We start from the raw sequence: 19,883 nt of genomic DNA on the forward strand, positions 1-19,883 counted from the left end.
ACCCAATCCATTCTATTACTTGGTGATTCCTGCCAAGAGTGTCGTGTCTCTCTTCGTCTTTGAATGGTGGAACTCAGTGAGACAGGAACTCAGAAGCACAGATGGCTTCACAACGTGACAAGCAAGTTCACAGGGACATTGCATTAGTGTTTATGGTCACCTGCATGCAGCGTGGCTCGGGAAACCCACCTGTTGGTTGTGGAGATAACACCACAGGCCTGTTCAGAACAGGACACGTACAGTGCACCCTCCCTGACAGTGGTGCCACCAGCGGCAGGTGGTGTCAGCCCACACCTATTTGGTGTCCCCAGCGCCGGATGAGCCGGCCCCAGACCCGGTACCCCGGCTCTGGCAGAGGAGCCAGGGGGCTGTGAGGGGCTGCGGGCGGCTCTGGGGCTGACAGCCTCCTCTGCAGCACGGCCACGACCGACACAGCCCCTTTCCGCGGCGGGCCCGGCTCCCCTCGGGCCGGCCCCCCTCGGGCCCGGCGCCCCTCGGGCCCGGCCCCCCTCGGGCCCGGCGCCCCTCGGGCCCGGCCCCCCTCGGGCCCGGCCCCCCTCGGGCCCGGCCCCCATCGGGGCCCGGCTCCCCTCGGGCCCGGCGCCCCTCGGGCCCGGCCCCTCTCGGGCCCGGCTTCCCTCGGGGCCCGGCTCCCCTCCGGCCCGGCCCCCATCGGGGCCCGGCTCCCCTCGGGCCCGCCTCCCCTCGGGGCCCGGCTCCCCTCGGGCCCGGCCCCCCTCGGGGCCCGGCTCCCCTCCGGCCGGCCCCCCTCGGCCCGGCTCCCCTCGGGGCCCGGCTCCCCTCGGGCCCGGCCCCCCTCGGGGCCCGGCTCCCCTCGGGGCCCGGCGCCCCTCGGGCCCGGCCCGCCTCGGGCCCGGCGCCCCTCGGGCCCGGCCCGCGCGGGCAGCGGGGGCGGCGCCGCCCGCGGCCCCTCCCGCCGGAGCCGCCGTTGCCGAGCGCCCGGAGCCGCCTCAGCCCCGGCCCTGCCGCCGCCATGGACGGCCGCTCCGGCCCCGCCGCCGCCCCGGTGCTGGCCGAGCTGCAGTGGGAGCCCGGCTATGCCGTGCCCGTGGCCAACGCCGAGAACAAGGCTCTGGAGGACGAAGTGAGCGCGGGGAGAGGAGCCCGCCCTGCCCCCGGGGAGGCAGGGACGGACGGATGGATGGATGGATAGCAGGAAAGCTCACGGGAACCGGGGCGGCGATCCCCGCATCCCCCGAGCCCCGCGGGAGGAGCCGTGCGAGTTGTCCGTTCCCTTAGCAAAGCTCCGCGTTTTCTCCCGAAATCCCTCATTTGGAGGAATGTAGCAGCTACTTCTTACGTTGTTTTTTCATTAATAATTGCAGTGGCTGTTTTTAGGTAATTGTAGGTAATAAACACTTAACTACAGACAGTAACTTGACGATTCTAACTCTTAAACAGCTCCACAAGCTGCGAAAGGAGAAAGAGGAGCTGCAGAATGAGCTGACAAACTGTGAGGAGCGCATAGAAGCAATGACGTCTCATTTGAAAAACGTGAGACAAGAGATAAGCTTCGCTCAGGTAAATCACCACCTTTGGCAGGTCCGTTTTGTCAAACAAGCCTGAGTATCTCTCTCTGGCTGGTGTCCCTATCTGTTTTGCCACTTTTGTTAGAGATTTGTTAGGCCTTTATTCCAGGATTTCCACAGGAAACAAAAATTAAACTATGTATCTCAGTGATATTATTTGATGGTCATTAAGACCATCCCAATTCAAATTACTGTACCTAGGAAAAAGTCAGGAAGGGTACATTTTAGAATTCTTCCTGAATGGGGACTTTTCTAAATACTAATAAGAAGAAATTGGTCAACGAAAACACCAGTGTAAGGAAGAAAAATATAATCTTTATAATGGTGAAAAATTAGTTGTGAAATGCTGGTAAAGACTTAATTCACAGACATGGAAAATGAAGTGAGATGGTCAAGATCTAAGTCTTTACCTACACTCTGAATTAACTGACCAAAAGGGCTAGTTTAGATTTCTAAACAGTCTTGAGACAAAGATTTACACCTTTCAGATAAAAGATCCTGGGTGAAAAAGTCTTAGGAAACTTCCCTGCAGCTGAACAACTTCTTTATATTTTTTGGCCATATTCAATAATTAATTTGAATTAAAGGAAAGAAAGGTTAGGCAGTATCTACGTATTGCTATAGGCCAGCAGGGGAGGTCTCTCAGCACAGAACAATAAAATATTTTTTTGCTGTTCTTCCTGGATCTGATGTAAAGTCACTGGTGATCAAGAAACTAAGATTTTGATGTTGAAACGTTAAGATTCTGAATTTGGGGTGAAAAAAAAATCTTAGAATTGAGGTTTTAGGGATGCAAAAGGTTGATCTGTGGATACTTGATACGATGTGTACATATCTATATATAAGATTATGTGTATTTGAGATACTAAAATCAAGCCAATAAATTTTCTTTGAAAATTCCTTCATTTACGTGGTGAAACCATCTCTGACTTGGGATTTGATTGTATGTAAAAGAAAAGATTGTTGATGTTTAATTATTGTAAAATACTGAACTTTATTGTAAAATATGGAACTTTTGTTTATTGTAAAATACTGAACTTTATTATTCTGCAGTCTCTTTACAAAGCCAAAGAGAATGAAATTGAAACTGAACATCATTTTAAAGCCCTTGCTGAGAGAGAATATGGACGTCTCAAAAATGACATTAAACGACTGCAAGATGAGATAGCTTCCTTGAGACAAAAGAAAAGCATTCAAGAAGTAAGGTTTGAAATTTTTGGAAGGGAACACCTCTACTGCAGAATTGTATGGCTTGTCCTCACTTGCACATGGTAGTATAAGTCATTAATAGTTAATTATAATGAAGCTTGTAATCTAGTAGATGGTCTGGATGGGCTTTTCCCTGTGTAGGCAAGTAAAGTGACACTGAGAATGTACTGCATAGACTGGTCAAGACTTAGTAAATATTAAAGGAATTCTGTTCTTAATGCCAGATACACAGCCACACATTCATCTTACAGTATTTGTAATCCTCACAGGTAATTTCTTAATGGTTTAAAAATTAAAAAGGTTGGTGGTAAATCTTCTCTACATAAAATTAACTTGGGTCATGATTTAAAGATCAAAGATTTGGTTTAATTTACAAAGTATTCTAATGCTACTCAGTTACAGATGGTCTTCTGGGTTTGGAACTGTCTCTTTTTCTTCCTATTAATTATTTAATTATATTTTAAAAATTTTGCCCTTTTTCTTCTGAAGTCTGTAATCTCCAGTCTCTCAGAATGGGTAGCAGGATGAAGATATTCACACTGTTCATCTGGGTCTAGATTGTCTCATTTTTATGTCAGGAAGTCTCTTCACAGTCACACAAAGAGGTCACGTTTGAAAATTGATATGTAGGATAAGGATCTAACAACTGGGCCTCAATGAGTGAGTGAGAAACTTTACCTTTGGATGCCTCAGATCAGTTTATTCATATGGAACAAATACCCTGCAGATGGGTTTATCTTGCCAGAGATTGACTTTTCTTTTTAAAATTATTTGCATTTTAAATTAGTGGCAACTTCCTGGCTTGTTTCTTCAAGACCAGGATGTCCAATAGCATTCCTCAAGTATAACACACAATTAATAAAAAAGAAAACTATCAATTCTGTGGACAAGATGTGGGTAAACTTGTCACAGTAGCTTGAACTGGTTGCTTCAATTACTATTCACATTTGATATTGAACCTTTAATTTTCTCTTCTTTTATTAGAATACTATAAATAAAACCACTAAGAAGCTGGAAAACTTAAAGCAACAGATGAGCTGGGATGAGGAGCTCCTGGAGAGCTGGCTGAAGGAGTTGAACCGTACAGATAATGATGCCACTGCAATCCAGAAGTATGCACTGCAAGATGAAGGGAAACTAGGAGTAAGTAGAAATGACAGCACTTTTCAGAAACCAAAGGAAGAACCATTTTATCACTTGAAGACCTTGTTATGTTATCAAATCAGATAAAATGAAGACAAGATTTTGTACAACACTGCTTTGAACCCGGTTTCCATTTGGCACAACAGTGCAATTCCATACGAGGCTCATTTGGAAGTTGAGAGAATAGGTTTTGCAATAATGAGAGGCATAATTTAAGACATTAATTAGCTTATTCATATGGGTAAAATTTAAGTTTAAATTTTTTGAGAGGGTGCACAAATAAAGTCTAGAAAACAGTGCCACTGAATTAAGAGGAGTTCAAAAATTCACACCAAGTATGGATGAATAGTGTGGATTTATTAATATTGCTGAGAAAAAATTACAGCTACTTCAGTAAAGCTACCTGGAATAATGGAAGACATAAACATATATATCTGTAAAAAGAGGCATTCCGGTCAAAATCAGAGTTTATAAGGGTGAGTTCCCAAGTATATTATTAATGTAGAGATAGATAACCCTATTATTTATTATTATGGTTAATATTATTTTTAAATACTTTTATTATTTATTTATTAATATTATTATTTTAAAATATTCTTCAAATAGAGTGAGCGGAAATTTTATTTTTACTCACTAAATACTTAACCCAAGTGTTTGTTTACACAAATACTCTAGCTGCTGTATGCCAAGGACACCACACACACATTTACACACAGTAAATGTTACTTTGGGTTACTTTGGCCTTGCTGCAATTTGGTTCTTATTGCCACTTGTATTGACCGAAAATTTGTGAGGCTTCACTGTCAATTTTTTATTTTCTAGAACACAGTAAAATTGATACCTCAAGCATTTAACCCCTGATGTAGCAGGGCTTTAAAAATTTATAAAATGTGATCTCTTTACTTTGAAATACTTCATTTTCAAATATTTTCATATCCTTTCATTTTAGACATTAACCCTTCAAATAGAAAAGTTGACCAGGGAAGCAAACCAGAAGCGCAGAGCTCTAGATAATGAGCTTACAGAAACCATGACAGCTCAGGTTTGTGCTTAAGGTTCTCAAAGATCCCTTGTTTATATGTGGCATTTTTAACTTCAGAAATCATGAAGGTGCTTTCTTTTAAACAGATGGAGCTTGACAGAGCAGCTGAAGATTTTCGCAGGGTTCATCAAGAAAGGCAAGAAGTCATCAGGCAGTGGGAGAATGCAATTCATCAGATGCAGAAAAGAGATCAGGAGATAGATCAATGTGCTTTGGTAAAACTGCTGTCACTGATCCATTTCGGGGGGTTGGGTTTGATGTGGGGTGTTTTTTTTGGCTTTTTTTTAACATCAAAACTATAGTATAATTTTCTGGGTAGGTAATCTTTTACTTAACCTTTCAAAATGCACAATTTTCACGGAGTAGTTATAAATCTGTCAGGTAGAGTAAGCATCCCTAATGCTGGTAATTTTCCTGTTTAATTTCATCTGTTTCAATTCTACCTGAAGTTTTGCTTAGCTTCTTTTTTCCCAATTCAATCAATGAAGAATTATTTTCATAAGAGTCTCAAGCAAATAGTAATAATAATAGGGATTGATCTTCTGGTTTTACCCTTTATTAGTCTAATACAACTAATGCAAGCAAATCTAAAATGTTTTTATCCTGATAGCTAATTGCAGAGACAAAACAGGAAATCCGAAACAAAGAAATTTTGCTGAGAGAGAAGACTGCCTTTTTGGTAAATGAAACTGTTAATAACATGGAATATGAAAAGAAAATCTTCACTGCTGAGCGGGAAGCAAACAACCTCCGAAAGGAGTTCCAGACTCAGGATGCTCGAAGAACTCAGCTGCAGGATGAGGTAAGGGTGACCAAACAGTTCAGGAAAACAGACTGAAACTAGAACTGAGCACCAGATGGAGGAAATACAGGAATAGCATTTCCTTTTCTTTGGTTTTATACTAGGCTCTTAATAATTCAGCAAAATGTTGCTTTTCTCAGCCAAGTCCTGTTTATTTGGGATCTGAACCCTCAACTTAATCCTGTCATTGAGAGTGGTGAAAAGACTGGAATGTATTCTTTGTTGTGTAAAATGGATGAATTTTCTTTTAAATGGTCTAACACTGTTAGATGCCTCAGGAGACTTCTTTCCTTTAGCAGACATAGACTGCAGAATTGTATGAAGATGAGAAAAGTCTCTTCCAGATTCCAAACAGCTCCTGTCCCATGCTCTCAGAAGTGTGTGTTGTTGGCCTCGTAGTCTGGTTACAGTTCCTGGGGAAAACACCCAGTGCTTTCATGTGGCTTTCTAATCAAGAGGCAGTGGCACAGGGCTGCCCTGTGAACAAGTCATGCTTGATACTGTCCATACTGAATTTGCACTTAAACCTGGGAATGAGCTACACTGATTAATTACTTAAATGCCTGTGGAAGTATTTCTAAGCAGTAATTCAAGTTTCATGGCTCTGCTGAGAAGGGATACACTTGTATTACCTGAGTAAGTTTCTTCTTAACAAGAAAATGGTAACACTGGGGTACTCAGCAAGCTTAGTGACTTTTTAAAAAATCTGCCTCTGCTGTTACCTTAACTTTGGGATAGCTTTTCTCTAGCAGGTGGTTCATAGGCTGATCTAATTAAACTGTAGGTAGCTCAAACAAGGTGTAGGCTATTATATTACCCTATAATTCATGCAAGCTTGAGGGTTTGTAGAACTGATTGGTTTGCATCTCAAGCTGTGAAATTCTTGCTTGAAGTTTTTCACAATTAATACTCCATGATGGGATAATAGAACAGTCTCATCTTATTAGAATATCTGTGGAATGCCTGTGAGAAACAAGGAAAGAAGACAGTTCAGTCAACAACTTGTGACCTCTAAGAAAACGTCTATACATGCTTTTGATCAGTTTTCTTCATCTGTGACAGTGAAAACAATTAAACTTATTGTGAAGATAAAAGGATAAAAGAGCTACTGATTGGAAAGTATTCTTATCCTATTTAATGAGTGTATGCTGTTATGTATTTTTTACCAAATTAAATATCTGTGTATTTTTGTCACAGTGATAGCTTAATCAAAATAATCTTATGTATCAAGCAAAGTTTGACATGGAAATGTTTATTAGATATATAAGGTTATCCATGTTCACAAAGAACCTCAGGAAAGTCATCTGTGCCCTATAAAACCATGGTTCTACTTATACAGATGCTGTTGGACCAGAATTGCAGTCCATAGCACCTCCATAATTCATGTTCTTAATTATTACTATTTTTCCCAGTACTCATACTATGTAATTAGTCTATTGAATTTACTAGCTGGGCCAATTTACAATGCCTCAGAATTTGCAGCACTCCTCATTTGGAGAGCACTGTTTAAAAGTAATGGAATACTTTCCAATAAATAGGAAAATATGATTTTAAATATCTTAACATGTACCAAAGTAAGTAAGAGCTTTTTTGCTTGATTTTGTTGTTTATTAGCTGCAGACTTTGAAATCTATTGTGAACAGAAGTGCTTCTGATCTAGAGTCTTTGAGAACACAAATCACCAATATGAAGAAAGAAATTCAGGAAAAACAAGCCAGGTAAGAAACAGACCTTTAAAGGTAACATTTGTAAGGATTAATAATACAACCAAATCCTTGAGATACAAAAGAACTTTAAATAATGTTGATGACTGAAATCTCCAACTTTCTGGTTACTTCATGCTTAGATTTGGTATTGGCTAATTTAGGCAAAATACTCTTGGTAAACCTTGTTTTTAAAGAGTGGGGGGAAAAAAAATCAGGGCCTTCCTTATCATAGGTTGAAATTTAGGCTGAGGCAACTGCTCAGTCAGATTTGCTGCTCCCTTTTGGCAGCTTTGTCTAGGCAACCTACATTGAACTTTTATCATTCTTTTAGATTAAAACTTCTTAATGAAAAAAATGCAAGTCTTTCTGATAAACTGAAGCTTGCAATTGAGGAGACACTCAGTGCAGAAGAGAAAGCTTTGAGGTTGGAAGAAATACTGAAAGAAGAAGAAAAAAGTGTTGAGGTAAAATGATTTTCATGGTTTCTAGAAATGAGGAGTTGTTTGTATTTGCAGGCTCTATATTTTAAAATTATCTCTTTAATTTTAAAATTTTCTATTAAAATGAAATTACTGATATGACATGTAGCTATTTCATCAAATACTGAAGTGTGCATGTAGCTATGTCTGTGCTGAGAAAACTCTAGAGGAAAATAAATGATCCTAGTAATTCCGACTGTATTAGTTCAGGATACTGATACCCATCAATAAGGTTTTTAAAGAGAATTTTGTCAGGATGACTTGTCAGTATCACTGCCACCAAAAATTTCTTGGCTCTAGTAAAACAACACCAAAATTTATAAACCTGCAAAGAGCTGTGATTTTGGCAAACAGTGTAAAAATATTTAGAAATCTTCTAATCAGATTTGTCTGGCCTGGTCTGCTTTTCATTATTTTAATTCTACTACATGATACTCTGACACAACCAACTTGGAGACTGTTAAGTAATTACCGGCTCACTTTAGATTCATTTTTGTGAATAAAGATTTTGATCTGGGAAGTGGCATATACAGGCTATAATAAGGTGACTTTTTTTAATATGCCTAATAATACTTCTATAAAATTAAAAACCCTCTTCTTAGGTTGCAAATTAAGTATAGGAAAAAAATTCATTATCATCTGCTTAACTGTAAAGAGCTTCTGAATAATGCAATGATGTAATGCAATCTTTCAGGAAATGTTTATACTGTTTTGTCATTTTGCTACAAATTCTCTTAAAGTATTTTCACTACTTAGCATCTGACTGAACATGACAGAAATATTCTTTTACATTTTGCTGGACGACTGAGCATTGGATATGCTGAAGCTTTCATTGCTCCAGAATGACCAGGTTAAATTAAAGTGACAGCAGGTGTCCCACACAGCTGACAACAAAGCTGTACCTCTGTATGCTCTTTCATACCACTGTATGCTCTTTTTTTCTTCTCCATTTTGTGTTTCCTAGAGCATGCATGTGAAATAACGCCTTGCAGTAGAGTGAATGTCATTTTTCAAACTTTTTAACTCCACAGGCATTAATCGCACATTTTAAATACACTTTCAGAAACTAGAGATGGGATGTCTTTCCTTTATGGAGAGCTTCTTAAATTACAGGCCTTACTGTTTTGGCTTTTCAGATAATTTGAAAACAAGTAATGGTGTAGCATTTCATTAAAATGAAAACCTTCTTTTCTTCCCCTTTAGACAGTTTCCAGGGTGGCAAAAGCCTTAGCAGGGTTTCTTTACCCGTGTCTGTGGCAGATAACCTAAGATGACATTGAGCTTGGCAGCTCCACAGCTGCAGGGGAATATTTTAGCTAGGATGAACTGTTCTTGAACAATGTCTGTAATGTATTAGTCAGAAGCCTCCCCTCCATCAGCATTAGACACACATGGCTCTTAGCTGCATCTGTTAATTTACTGTGAAGAGATATTTACAGGAACAATGTGGATGAAATGTCCTTGTTTTTGCTTTCTAGTTCTGTGGTACTTCTCCTTCATCAATTTGTGGCAAAACACTTTTGCACAGTGAAGCTTATTGAATGTCTTATCTCTCTTAACAACCTCACTTAAAGGGAGAGCAACAATTTCTGCTCAATAAATTAATTTAGATATGCAATAAAGAATCGAAGGTCAAATCATGATCCAGTGTCAGTGGATGAATTTATAATTGTCATTAGCTTTAGAAATACAACTCAGCATTTGGCACATACTTAAAAATCAGTTTACTTCCAGAAGAAAGTTCCTTTGTTCAAGGATGATGCAAAGCCTACTGACATTTGCTACAGTCCATAATAATTTCATATTAAACTTACACTTGCCTTTAACATCCTGAGTTTTGAATTTGGAATTGCACTTAGAGCAAGTTCAACTGCAAACAAATTCTGTTGGGTAGAATGGGCAGTGTGATTACAAACCCATAGAGAAGGCATTAACGTATCTTTAACCATTATTTAAGCCAGTAAGGTGGTCACATACATACTAAATCCAGAATAAATACATTGTTAATCAATGTAGAAAAGTGAGTTCTCAGGTGTTTTGCATATTAATTTAAATGTACATCTTCAAATTCTGTACCAGACTTGAGCTGAGTGTAAATGAGTCCTTTGGAACAGGAAGGGGAAATCACATCACTTGTTGTAGGATGTACCTCACAGGAAACTGTCATGCTCAATGGCCTGAGCTTTGCAAGGTCTTTGGCTGCTTGAGTGGGAGAGGTGGAAGGAAGGAGGAAAATAATATTGTTTTCCTTATTAGGGTGATAAAAAGAAAATAATCTCATTTTTCATTGTTTTCAGTCCATTTCAGGTTACCTGAAATGTTCAGCATTGTTTTTTATCCTACTAAAACTTCATTTCCTGCACTGATTTAGGTGTTAATGGCACTTTACCTCTGAGAAAAAGGAAGTGATTTTAGAAGGTGTAATTTTTCAGAATTATTCCCTCTTAGATAAACACACACATACATATATGTGCACACATAACATTACAAGATTTAATAAACCATTGAAAAGCTTTGTATTATATTTCTCAAATATTTACAGATGCTGGAGGCAGTAAGGAGGTTTTTTGAAAAGAATGACAGGAATTTAGTTTTCTGAAAGGCTGAAAAGATAGCATTCCTATAACTAGGGAAAAAAAGTCATGTAATTGTAGGGTAGGATTAGATTTTTTAAAAATTAATAAAAATTATTACTTCCTCTTTAAGTCAAATAGTTGTTTTGCCAACCATTTTGAAGGCTTACAAAACTCCACGTTCATATTAATGGATATTGTAATACTTTTTTTCTATCTATGATTAATAAAAACAATTCCTCAGAAATTAACTCTGATGTGATTAATTACTTCTTTGTTCTACTTAATGATCGATTTGTCACCAGGAAAAAGAAAATGAAATGAGACAGTTAAAGGACCTACTTTTCAAGAAGACTCAGGAATTAAAAATGCAGAGTGATAAGGAGAAGATTGTTCTGGCAGAAATTGAGGGAGGTCAAAAATCACTTAAAAATCTCAAGAGTCGACTGGGCAAACTTGACACAGATCTGTTAAAACAACAAGAATTAATATATAACCAGGTAAAATATTAATGTATTTTCATACTGTGATTGTTTCTTGAGTGTACTGATAGCACATTGCTTGAATTCTGTAATCTTGAACAGTTTTCCATTTTGGAAATGCTATGTAGAATCATTTAAAGTCTGCATTTATTTCTATTTCTAGATGTACAGATAAAATTGAAATTACCCAAGCTTGCCAAAATATATCACCTACATTTTTGCACTTTTGTTTTCATTATTTTTTGGATCTGCTGCTTTTCCCGCTAATTCCTAAAATCCATTCTTTACTTTGATCCCTCTGAACCACAGACACCTCAGGGTGTATTTTTAAAGCAATACAAGAGGTACATGCCAAAATCCTGTTATTTACTAATTGGATTATGTGCCTATTTCCTATGCACCACTTTGAAAATTTGCTTTTATATCAGCATCCACTGGTAGCAACAAGATGGCAACTCCATTGTAAGCCTCCCTACAGCAGCCTGTGCTGAGTGTGCTTTGTTACTCTTCTAGAAGATTACCCCAAACCATCACTGCTCATCAGTCATCTGAGATATTTTGCTAATGAGGTCTAAAAGCCAGAAACTATTATAAAAACAATAGCTTAATTGGGTGACTGTCTTAAAGCCAATATTTAGATCCAAGTTTATTGCTTATCTCAGACTATTAATTCTCTTCAAATTTATTTTAACAGGATTTTTATATTCAGCAAATACAGAGACGGCTGTCACGGTTAGAAGGGGAGGTTAATTCAGATGAAAAAGAAGTTTTGGAAGGAAAAGTTGCTGAACTTAAGAAAACTTTAGAAGAAAAGAAAAAGGCATATGATGTTCTACAGTCACTGTACAGGAAACTTCAGGTAACTTCCTTGGAACATAATTTTGACTGTGTGTCATTTAGAAACCTCAGCGAATTAAGTAGATTGGGTCTTAGTAATTAAAAAGTTGGCATTAGTCTAAAGGGTATCTGAACTTTGTGTAACCCATGTGGAAAACTTCATAAATTCCCTGTAACTTCCAGAAAAAGGGAGACACCTTAGCATGAAGACAAGCGTTGAATGTTGGAAGGACAAGCTGAGCTTTCTCAAGCATGTGACTGACTGCTTGCAATTGTCTGAGTTTATCATTAGGCCCATGCAGAAATAGGAGAATGCTGTTTTGTAAAGCTGTCACTTTTATAGTTTTCATGAATTCATAAGTGCAATTGCATTTAAAGTTGTCCAAAGTCCCCGTGCAGCACTCTGCATGAGGTCACGCCATGCACTTTGCAGAGCAGCATATTAGATACATCATGATGATGGTTCCTGGTTACAGGACTTAAATATATCTCATTTAAAATTAACTAGTAGCTTTTGTTGCCATTTACATTCACTGAAATAAGCTCAATATAACTTATTTTGAAACAGAATGATGTCCAAATCACCAAGAGAACAATTGATAAGACAAGACAAGAAACAAGTGGTTTGATAGTGAAGATAGAAGAACTAACTCTTTTCAATGAAAGATCACTTCAGGAGTTAAAAAAAGCAAAACACATTAAGCAGGTAGAGTATTATTTTGCAACTTTACTAATACAGGACACTGTTTGGGGTGTCATCTGCCTTCCACAGTGCTACATCATTACATACATCAGTACACCTCCTGTAGTTTTCTAATTGACACTTCTTTCCCAGACTTTGCAGTCATCTTTATCACTATCATCTTACTAGGCAAACGGTTGCTTCTTCTCCCTCCACAGCAGGAAGTCTGATGAAATATCAGTTTAATCCCACATTAATTATACTACAATATCCACTAGGTCAGTGAGTGTTGGTGTTTTTTCCCCCAAGAAACAATTAGCTTTAAAATAGAAAATATATTTACTGCTCAAGGATGTCTTTACGTAACACTGAGATTTTACTCTCAAGCTGTGAGGCCTGCTAATAAGTTTGGCTAAGTATTGTTATCAAACTCTAAGCATTTTTTTTCTAACAGGTGATTTGAATCAGTTTACATTCAAGTTTAAGGAATTAGAAACAATTTGTAAATCATTTCCTCATATTTTGATAAACAGAAAAATACAGTTCCCACTCCTTGAATTATTGTACGATTTTTTTTCATGCAGTAATCTTTAGCCTTCCTAAAGGAAGCACTAACACAGTAGCAAAAAGCAGAGTCTAAGTAGAAGGGAAAAGAGTTTTGCCTTCAACTTGACTGGTACACTTCCTCCTCAATGAAAGCTCTTTCCTTAGATGTGGAACTTTTTTGGGGAAATTCAGTGGAACAAAAGAAGCTGATGATCTAAAAGCACTCAGATAAAAACTGGTCAAGTTGGAATCATTTGATGTTTTAAAAGAATTATTTAATGTATTTGCATGCTAATGAAGTTCACTGCTTGCTGCTTCTCATAAGCTTTGGTATATACAATATTTTTTCATGCAACAAGATGATTTTCAGGCCTACAGAATCTAGAATATACTTCAAGACAGTTTTAATGGTTCAAGTGAGATACTAACTGCTCCAGAAAGCTCCTTGTAAGCTCTCTTATTTTTTTTTTAAACCACCTAAACCAAAAAAGTTGTAGAAGTCTAATAACCCAAAACTCAGCCTGAATTAGAAAGTATGATGAATTTGTATAAAACCATTCAGGAAACAATCTACCCCTGTCACAGTCACTATGTTAGACTGTTGGCAAATGAGAAAATGCCAAGACTTTTAAATGCAGAGCAAAATTAGTTTTACAGTTGTGTGTATATGAAAGGTAAAATAATGAATAAATATTAATTTACTAAATGATAAATGATTTTAATTAAAACAATGGTTTCTTGTTTTGATACCACTTGGCACTTATTAGGAGATGATGGTTGAAGATAATCTCTTAAAGCTAGAACTGAAGCGCCTTCAAAATACTCTGTGTAATAAAGCAGAGAAAGTTCTAACACTGGAAAAACAACAATTGGAGTTAAAAAAAGCCATAGCAGAAAGAACTGAGGAGATCAGGATCCATAAGGCAATGCTGGATTCTGAGATAAGGCTGCTGGATCAGGAACGGCATCGCATGAGGTAACTGTTCTTGTAGAAATTCAACTTGTAGCTTTGACCAAGTACATTTTTACTGGGGACTTACTAAAGAAAGAAGCAGTTTGCTCAGCTTCACCATTAGAGAAATTGAGGATTAAATAAATCTTGCTCAAAGTTTTCTACCAAGACAGCTGAGGCCAGCAAGAGACCCCAGCTGTGACCCCTCAGACAGCAGTTTTAACTCCTTGGTGAACAGATCAGTGGCCTTGCTGTGAGTGAGGAGCCTCAGCAGAAGTGAGAGGAAACCTCAGTCACAGACATCTTACAGTAAACACTCTGTGTGTGACTCTGCCATTTTCAAAATAATCTGGACATGTGAAACCATGTGTCTGGAAGTATGCCAAAGTATATGAAACAGTATATGAAAAGTTGCTTTTAAAGAGGGCTAACTGTCAGCTGCTTGCTAAAACTGTAATTTCTTTGATTCAACCAGTAAGACTGGTTTGCTTTGTGGTATATTTTGTTTGGTTGGGCTTTTTCTTCTTTTTAACTAATAAGCTTTCCATTATGTGTCCCATATAAAAAATTAATCTTGCTAATTACATATGCACCCTCTCATAAAGCAATGACCTAGAAATAACTTTTCCCTCCTGTAATAATCAGTCCAAAGTATCTGGGATGGTTTTAGCCCTGAAATCCCAGTACCTAGATTCAGCCAAAATTGAACACTTCAGCAGCTGAACTGCCCTGCTGACCACACCCCTCACAATGGGAATTAGAGTGATTTAGTATGATTGAGAGCACAGACTGGGCCTTCTTCCTTTGGTGTCACCCAGCTGTTGGATGCTCCCAGCGAATCTGATCTGGGGCTGTTTCTGGCTGTTCCTCACACTCATCCTGCAGCTGGAACGTGAAGTACCATCAGCAGGGGCAGCTCTGGGAGTGCATTGCCAAACCCATAAATTTGGCAACGCAAATTTGAGGAAGGACTGTGGCACAGCCTCTCAGAATGTAGTGATCTGGGATGTGAAAACAGATTTGACTCCACTTAGAACTTCAAAAGGCACATAGGTAACCAGAACAAGGGATGTTTGTGGCTGGGGGAGCACAGAAAACCACCAAGACCTGTAGCAGGTCCAGTACAATTCCTGGTACAGGCTGCTGGAATAACACCAGGAATTTAAACTGCTGCAGCAAGAACTGCCCACAAAACACTACCAGACAAGCATTTTCTCAACCCATGTATTTTCTCCCTAAACAAACAGTGCTGAATTTCAAGATCGCCTATGGAAAATTGATAAACTGAAATGCAAATATGAAATTTTTACTCTTTCCATGATGCCACCTGAAGGAGAGGAGATGAAAAGTCAGGCCTACTATGTAATTAAGGTATTTTATTAACATCATTCATTATAATTCAATTATTTAAACTATAGATTTCCCTGGGCTCTTAGACAACCTCCTTGCCTACTGTCTACTTTGAGTCTAATTGCTTTATGTTATCTGACACCAGTGGTTATTTAAATTATACAGTAATTTCACAAGAATTTATATGGAGCCTTAATTCTGAGCAGTTTGAAAACTTCAGTGCTCATTAATTTAAAAATACAAAGTAATTAGTGGTCAAGTTATAATCCACTATGAACTGGAAAGAACTTTATTGGAATCTCACAGGACCTTAAATTCTTCTACCTGTCAGAGTTATTTCCAGGTATTCATTTTGCCATATGGGGTTTATACCTTGAAGAATGTCTGCTTTCCCCTTTCACTTACCAATCACCTATGTATACTTCAGCTTTTAATTAAAAAAAAGAGAAAATCAGTCCTTATCCAAAATGCAATACCCTGGTTCTTGAACAAGAATCTGTTTATTTTGATGTCCACAAAATGTGGATGCTGCTGGGCAGGACTAAGTGAGCTCAGGCAGAGAGACAGATACACATAATGAAATGCCTCAAAGAACTTCAATACTGTCAATAACTCCTCCTTCCAGTTCTCTAGGCACCCAAATCTCAGTTAAAGTGGTTTTAGCCCCTAAATATTGCTGTACAGTAAATATTTTCTGTAAAATTAATATTTTCAGTATATCTGCAGTCACCTAAAATAGTGGATTTGCTTTCAGGCTGCACAGGAAAAGGAAGCCCTTAAGCAAGAAGGTGATGATTTGGATGCAAAGATCTGCAAAGCTCAGAAAGAAATCATGGCTATGGAAAACAGTTTGTGTGTACTTAAAAACTGGAACAGAAACTACAAAAACTCTTTCAAGGCAGTCCCTGAAACAAGTATGTGAAATAGAAATTAGATAGAAAATAGAACTTAATTCTAAATAATAATTATTATTTAACTTTTGTGCCCTCTGCTGGTTCTGGAACCGGTAGCTCTTAAATTGTTCTCCCTCATGAAGTCAGTTACTTTTTGACAGTGATTTGGAATTAGTAGGAGAGTATTTAAAAACCCCTCAAACCTTGACACACTGAAATACTGCCAACACCAATATAGTAATCTTCTGAGATGCAGTTATTTTCAAATGAAAATTGAGTTGTATGCACAGCAATAATGCTGCTTCATTGTTTGGGATCACAGGTGAAGAACTTGAGGAAAAATTGAAACTAGAAAAGGACAAAAAGGATGCTGATGAAAAATACAAATACAAACAAAGACAGATCAAGGAACTTCAGAAAAATCTCCAGGTAAAATACAAGTAAAGTTCAGTCAGACAAGACTGCAACATGTAGCTAAATCTATGAAGGACATCCTAGAGAAATAATAGGAAATTGTGCTACAATTTTTTTTCTGCTCTTTTATTAGGATATTATTTTTAGAAGGTTCTACATCCCCTTTCAAAAAGTGAGTGATTATTTGAATTTTCTCAAATCACACCAAAACTTCAGGAGTTTAGTCACATTCAGCTAGAAGTTTCAGAATCCCACATGCACTGACAGCTGCTGTTCTGGCAGCCACTAAAGCAGCCACATGTGCAGCACACACCACCATTGTACCATCCTGCCCAGCACCACAGATTAAAATCCACACAGTTTGGGACCTCTGGCATCTATACCCCAGGATTTTTCTGGAACAGATTCAGTTTGATTAGCACTGAGGGTGCCTCAGTTTAACAGGATTAAATTAGCTGACTTGAAATTTAGCAGGCTGAGCACTAAATGCAGGCAAAAAAGAACTTGTGTTCTCAGGCTCCATAGCAAGGATTCACTCATGGTTCCTCTGGTTATCAAAAAGCCACTTGGACCTTAAGAAAGTGCAACAATTAATTCTGTTGATTGACATTTCAATTATCATTTTAATTCTGATGTATGACACTTCAGTTAGAATTTTATTAGGCAGAAAAAGCAAGGCCCATGGTCATATTCCACATAATTGTTCTAAGCCCTGAGTCACTGCCTACAGTCAATAATCATTCCTATTGCTTATTCTACCACCACAGGACGTAGATCTTATTTCAGAGATGTTATTTCTTAAGGTAAAGGGACACAGATCTTCATCAGGGAGTAAGTCCTAGCATGTAACAGGTGTTACAGCAAACCCATTCCTGCCTTTTAATTTTTTAAAGTTTTGTTTATTAATTTATGTATTTAAAAGTCCAGCTGCCGTTATGGAGCTGATTTTATTCATTCCAGTCAAAGGTATCCCTCTTCTACAGGAAACAGTATTGGGTTTTTTTTCAGGATAGCTTGCACTGGTAAGTTGGTAGGGTGCCAAGTAAATAGTTTGTAGCCAGTATGAGATATATCTGAAAAGTCAAACCTGTAACCTCATTACCAGTACCTTTAAAAGAGATGTAAATTACCTGGGAGTTTCTTTGTCCAGGTCTGTATCCACCAAACAGTTGGACTGGCAGAAAGCTTTGAGTTAACATTAGAACTAATTGCTTGAGCTACATTTAGAAACAAGTAGTAATGACAACAGACCCTTCCACAAATACAAAAAGTGAATGGATACCAAACCTGCTTTATAAACTAATTCTACTTTCAAATGAATTTGCAGAGCATGCAACAACACTTTGATGTAATACAGAAGGAGCAGGCCCTCCTCAAAGAGCAAAAGAAGGAAAAACAAGCTTTTATTTTGCAGCTGAAAAAAGACATTGAAGAACAGAAGCCAAAACTAAACAGGGTTATGAAACAGGTTTGTGTGTTTATTGATGACAACTTCTAACTTTATAGACAGTAGTGTGGGTTAATCTCTGTGGGTTAAACTTAGCAGGTTTCTGAAAATTTTCTTAAGAATAATGTTTAAAAATATTTATAATAATGTTTAAAAATACTTGTGTTAAGTGTTCCAAACTATCCAGAGAAATTGAGTCTCAGAGAGAAGGTGGAGCAGAAACACTGGAAGAGAGAGACATTCATCTTCGGGAACTGAAAGCTTTCAACAGAACCGTCAACCAAGTGATAGCTGATGTTCTAGAAGCAAATCCTGATTTAGCTCCAGCCTTTAAAATGTACTTTGACAAGGTGAGCTTTCCACTTAACTGCCACCAAAATCTTGAGTGAGAGCTCCAGCCTATAACTGAGTGTCTTTCAAGGACAACTCACAATATGGGAAAACACAGAAGTGTTCACTTGCTTTCAACATCTTCCAATGCCAAGCACTTTTAAGTGCTCCTGATATCTCAATCCTATTATACAACCATCAGGTCAACCTTTTTCTTTCCAATTTTTCTAGTACAATTTAGAGCTTCCTGTGGCTGCTTCTCCCACTGGTAGTCAAACTTCTCAGTCCCCACAGAGCTCACTACCTCCTACCAGGTAAGTTCTAACACTTGGGTTGCTTTCAGATTTTTTAAAGATCAAGTTTAAATCAGCAAAATTAGTCCCTAACTGAAAGAATTCTTTACTCTTAAGGTCACCTCAATTTTCTTTTTGCTGAAGACTGTAAAAATTTTCTCCTTTCTCTGTCCTTTAAGTTTAGTACATTCTTCTAGAACATGAGGAAGTTTACTTCAGCATCCATCACAGTTTAGAAAGCCCAATAATTACAGAATAATTACAATTACTTTTGTTTACTGTGCTCTAGCTAAAAAAAAAAAAATGGTTTGATGTTATAAAAGGACAATTTTGAGCCACAGTTTACACTTTGTAGCGTGAACATCCCTTCCTAATTAAACAGAAAAGGTACTGATGCTTTTACTGGTACCTTCTTCCCCTGTTCAATGTATGCTCAAATAGAGCCTGTGCTGTGCTGATCCAACATTCCCAGTGGTTACTGAAGCCATTTAGTGGTTGTGGCTACAGAGATCTTTTAGGGGGTTTCTGGAATGAACATGGCTACTGGGTGGCTTCATGGTGAGCCAACCTTGGCAGCTCTGTTTGATGCAGGGATTTCTGTATCCTCATTAGTAAATTTTTGTCTTTCAGAGTTCCCAGCAGAAAAACTTCAGCCTCAAGTCAGGTTTCACCAGCCACAGTGGTGGAGCTGACCTTGCCTATCCCCACCCCTGAGGAAGCAGCAGCTCTTGGCTCACAGCCAGGCAGCAGAGCCAGCACCTCTGGTATTTCTGAACGCAAGAAGTCTTAAGTCATTTTTTGAAGGCCACACTAGTTGAGATTTATTAATTTTTGCAACTAACTTATACCCATGGAATTACCTGGAAAACTTGCAGCTGAAGTACAATTGTCACTGTGTGGTTCTGCCACTCTCCTTTGCAGATCTCCCTGTAAACCTCCCATGTAACCTTTTCTTCAGCAACACAACTGCTGCCTCCAAGCAATTGTAAAGCAAATCCCCACTACAGCTCAAACCAGGGGTTCACACTTGAGCTTACCTAGACAATAAATGGTGTTGCAAAACTTGCTCTTCTGCTTCAAGTTGAGGTTTTGGGGTTTTTTTTTCACATTACTCTCAAGAGGATATGCAATATACTTGCCTTGACAGACACAG

General features: G+C 38.5%; 1 protein-coding gene across 1 annotated transcript; it reads left to right on the plus strand.

Moving 5' to 3' along the window:
* The first annotated feature begins 950 nt into the window (after nt 1–950).
* Nucleotides 951–19,810, plus strand: CCDC39 (coiled-coil domain 39 molecular ruler complex subunit). The gene is made up of 20 exons (XM_021543427.3): nt 951–1,105; nt 1,423–1,542; nt 2,604–2,750; nt 3,744–3,902; nt 4,852–4,944; nt 5,031–5,159; nt 5,555–5,746; nt 7,361–7,464; nt 7,784–7,916; nt 10,810–11,004; nt 11,681–11,845; nt 12,392–12,529; nt 13,819–14,027; nt 15,251–15,374; nt 16,108–16,267; nt 16,569–16,675; nt 17,988–18,128; nt 18,278–18,457; nt 18,669–18,751; nt 19,361–19,810. Exons 1-20 carry the CDS (start codon nt 995–997, stop codon nt 19,518–19,520), a joined length of 2,850 nt encoding a protein of 949 aa, XP_021399102.2. The 5' UTR covers nt 951–994; the 3' UTR covers nt 19,521–19,810.
* Nucleotides 19,811–19,883: the final 73 nt, after the last annotated feature.

This window comes from Lonchura striata, chromosome 10, assembly GCF_046129695.1.
Source record: "Lonchura striata isolate bLonStr1 chromosome 10, bLonStr1.mat, whole genome shotgun sequence".
NCBI classification, from domain to species: Eukaryota; Metazoa; Chordata; class Aves; order Passeriformes; family Estrildidae; genus Lonchura; species Lonchura striata.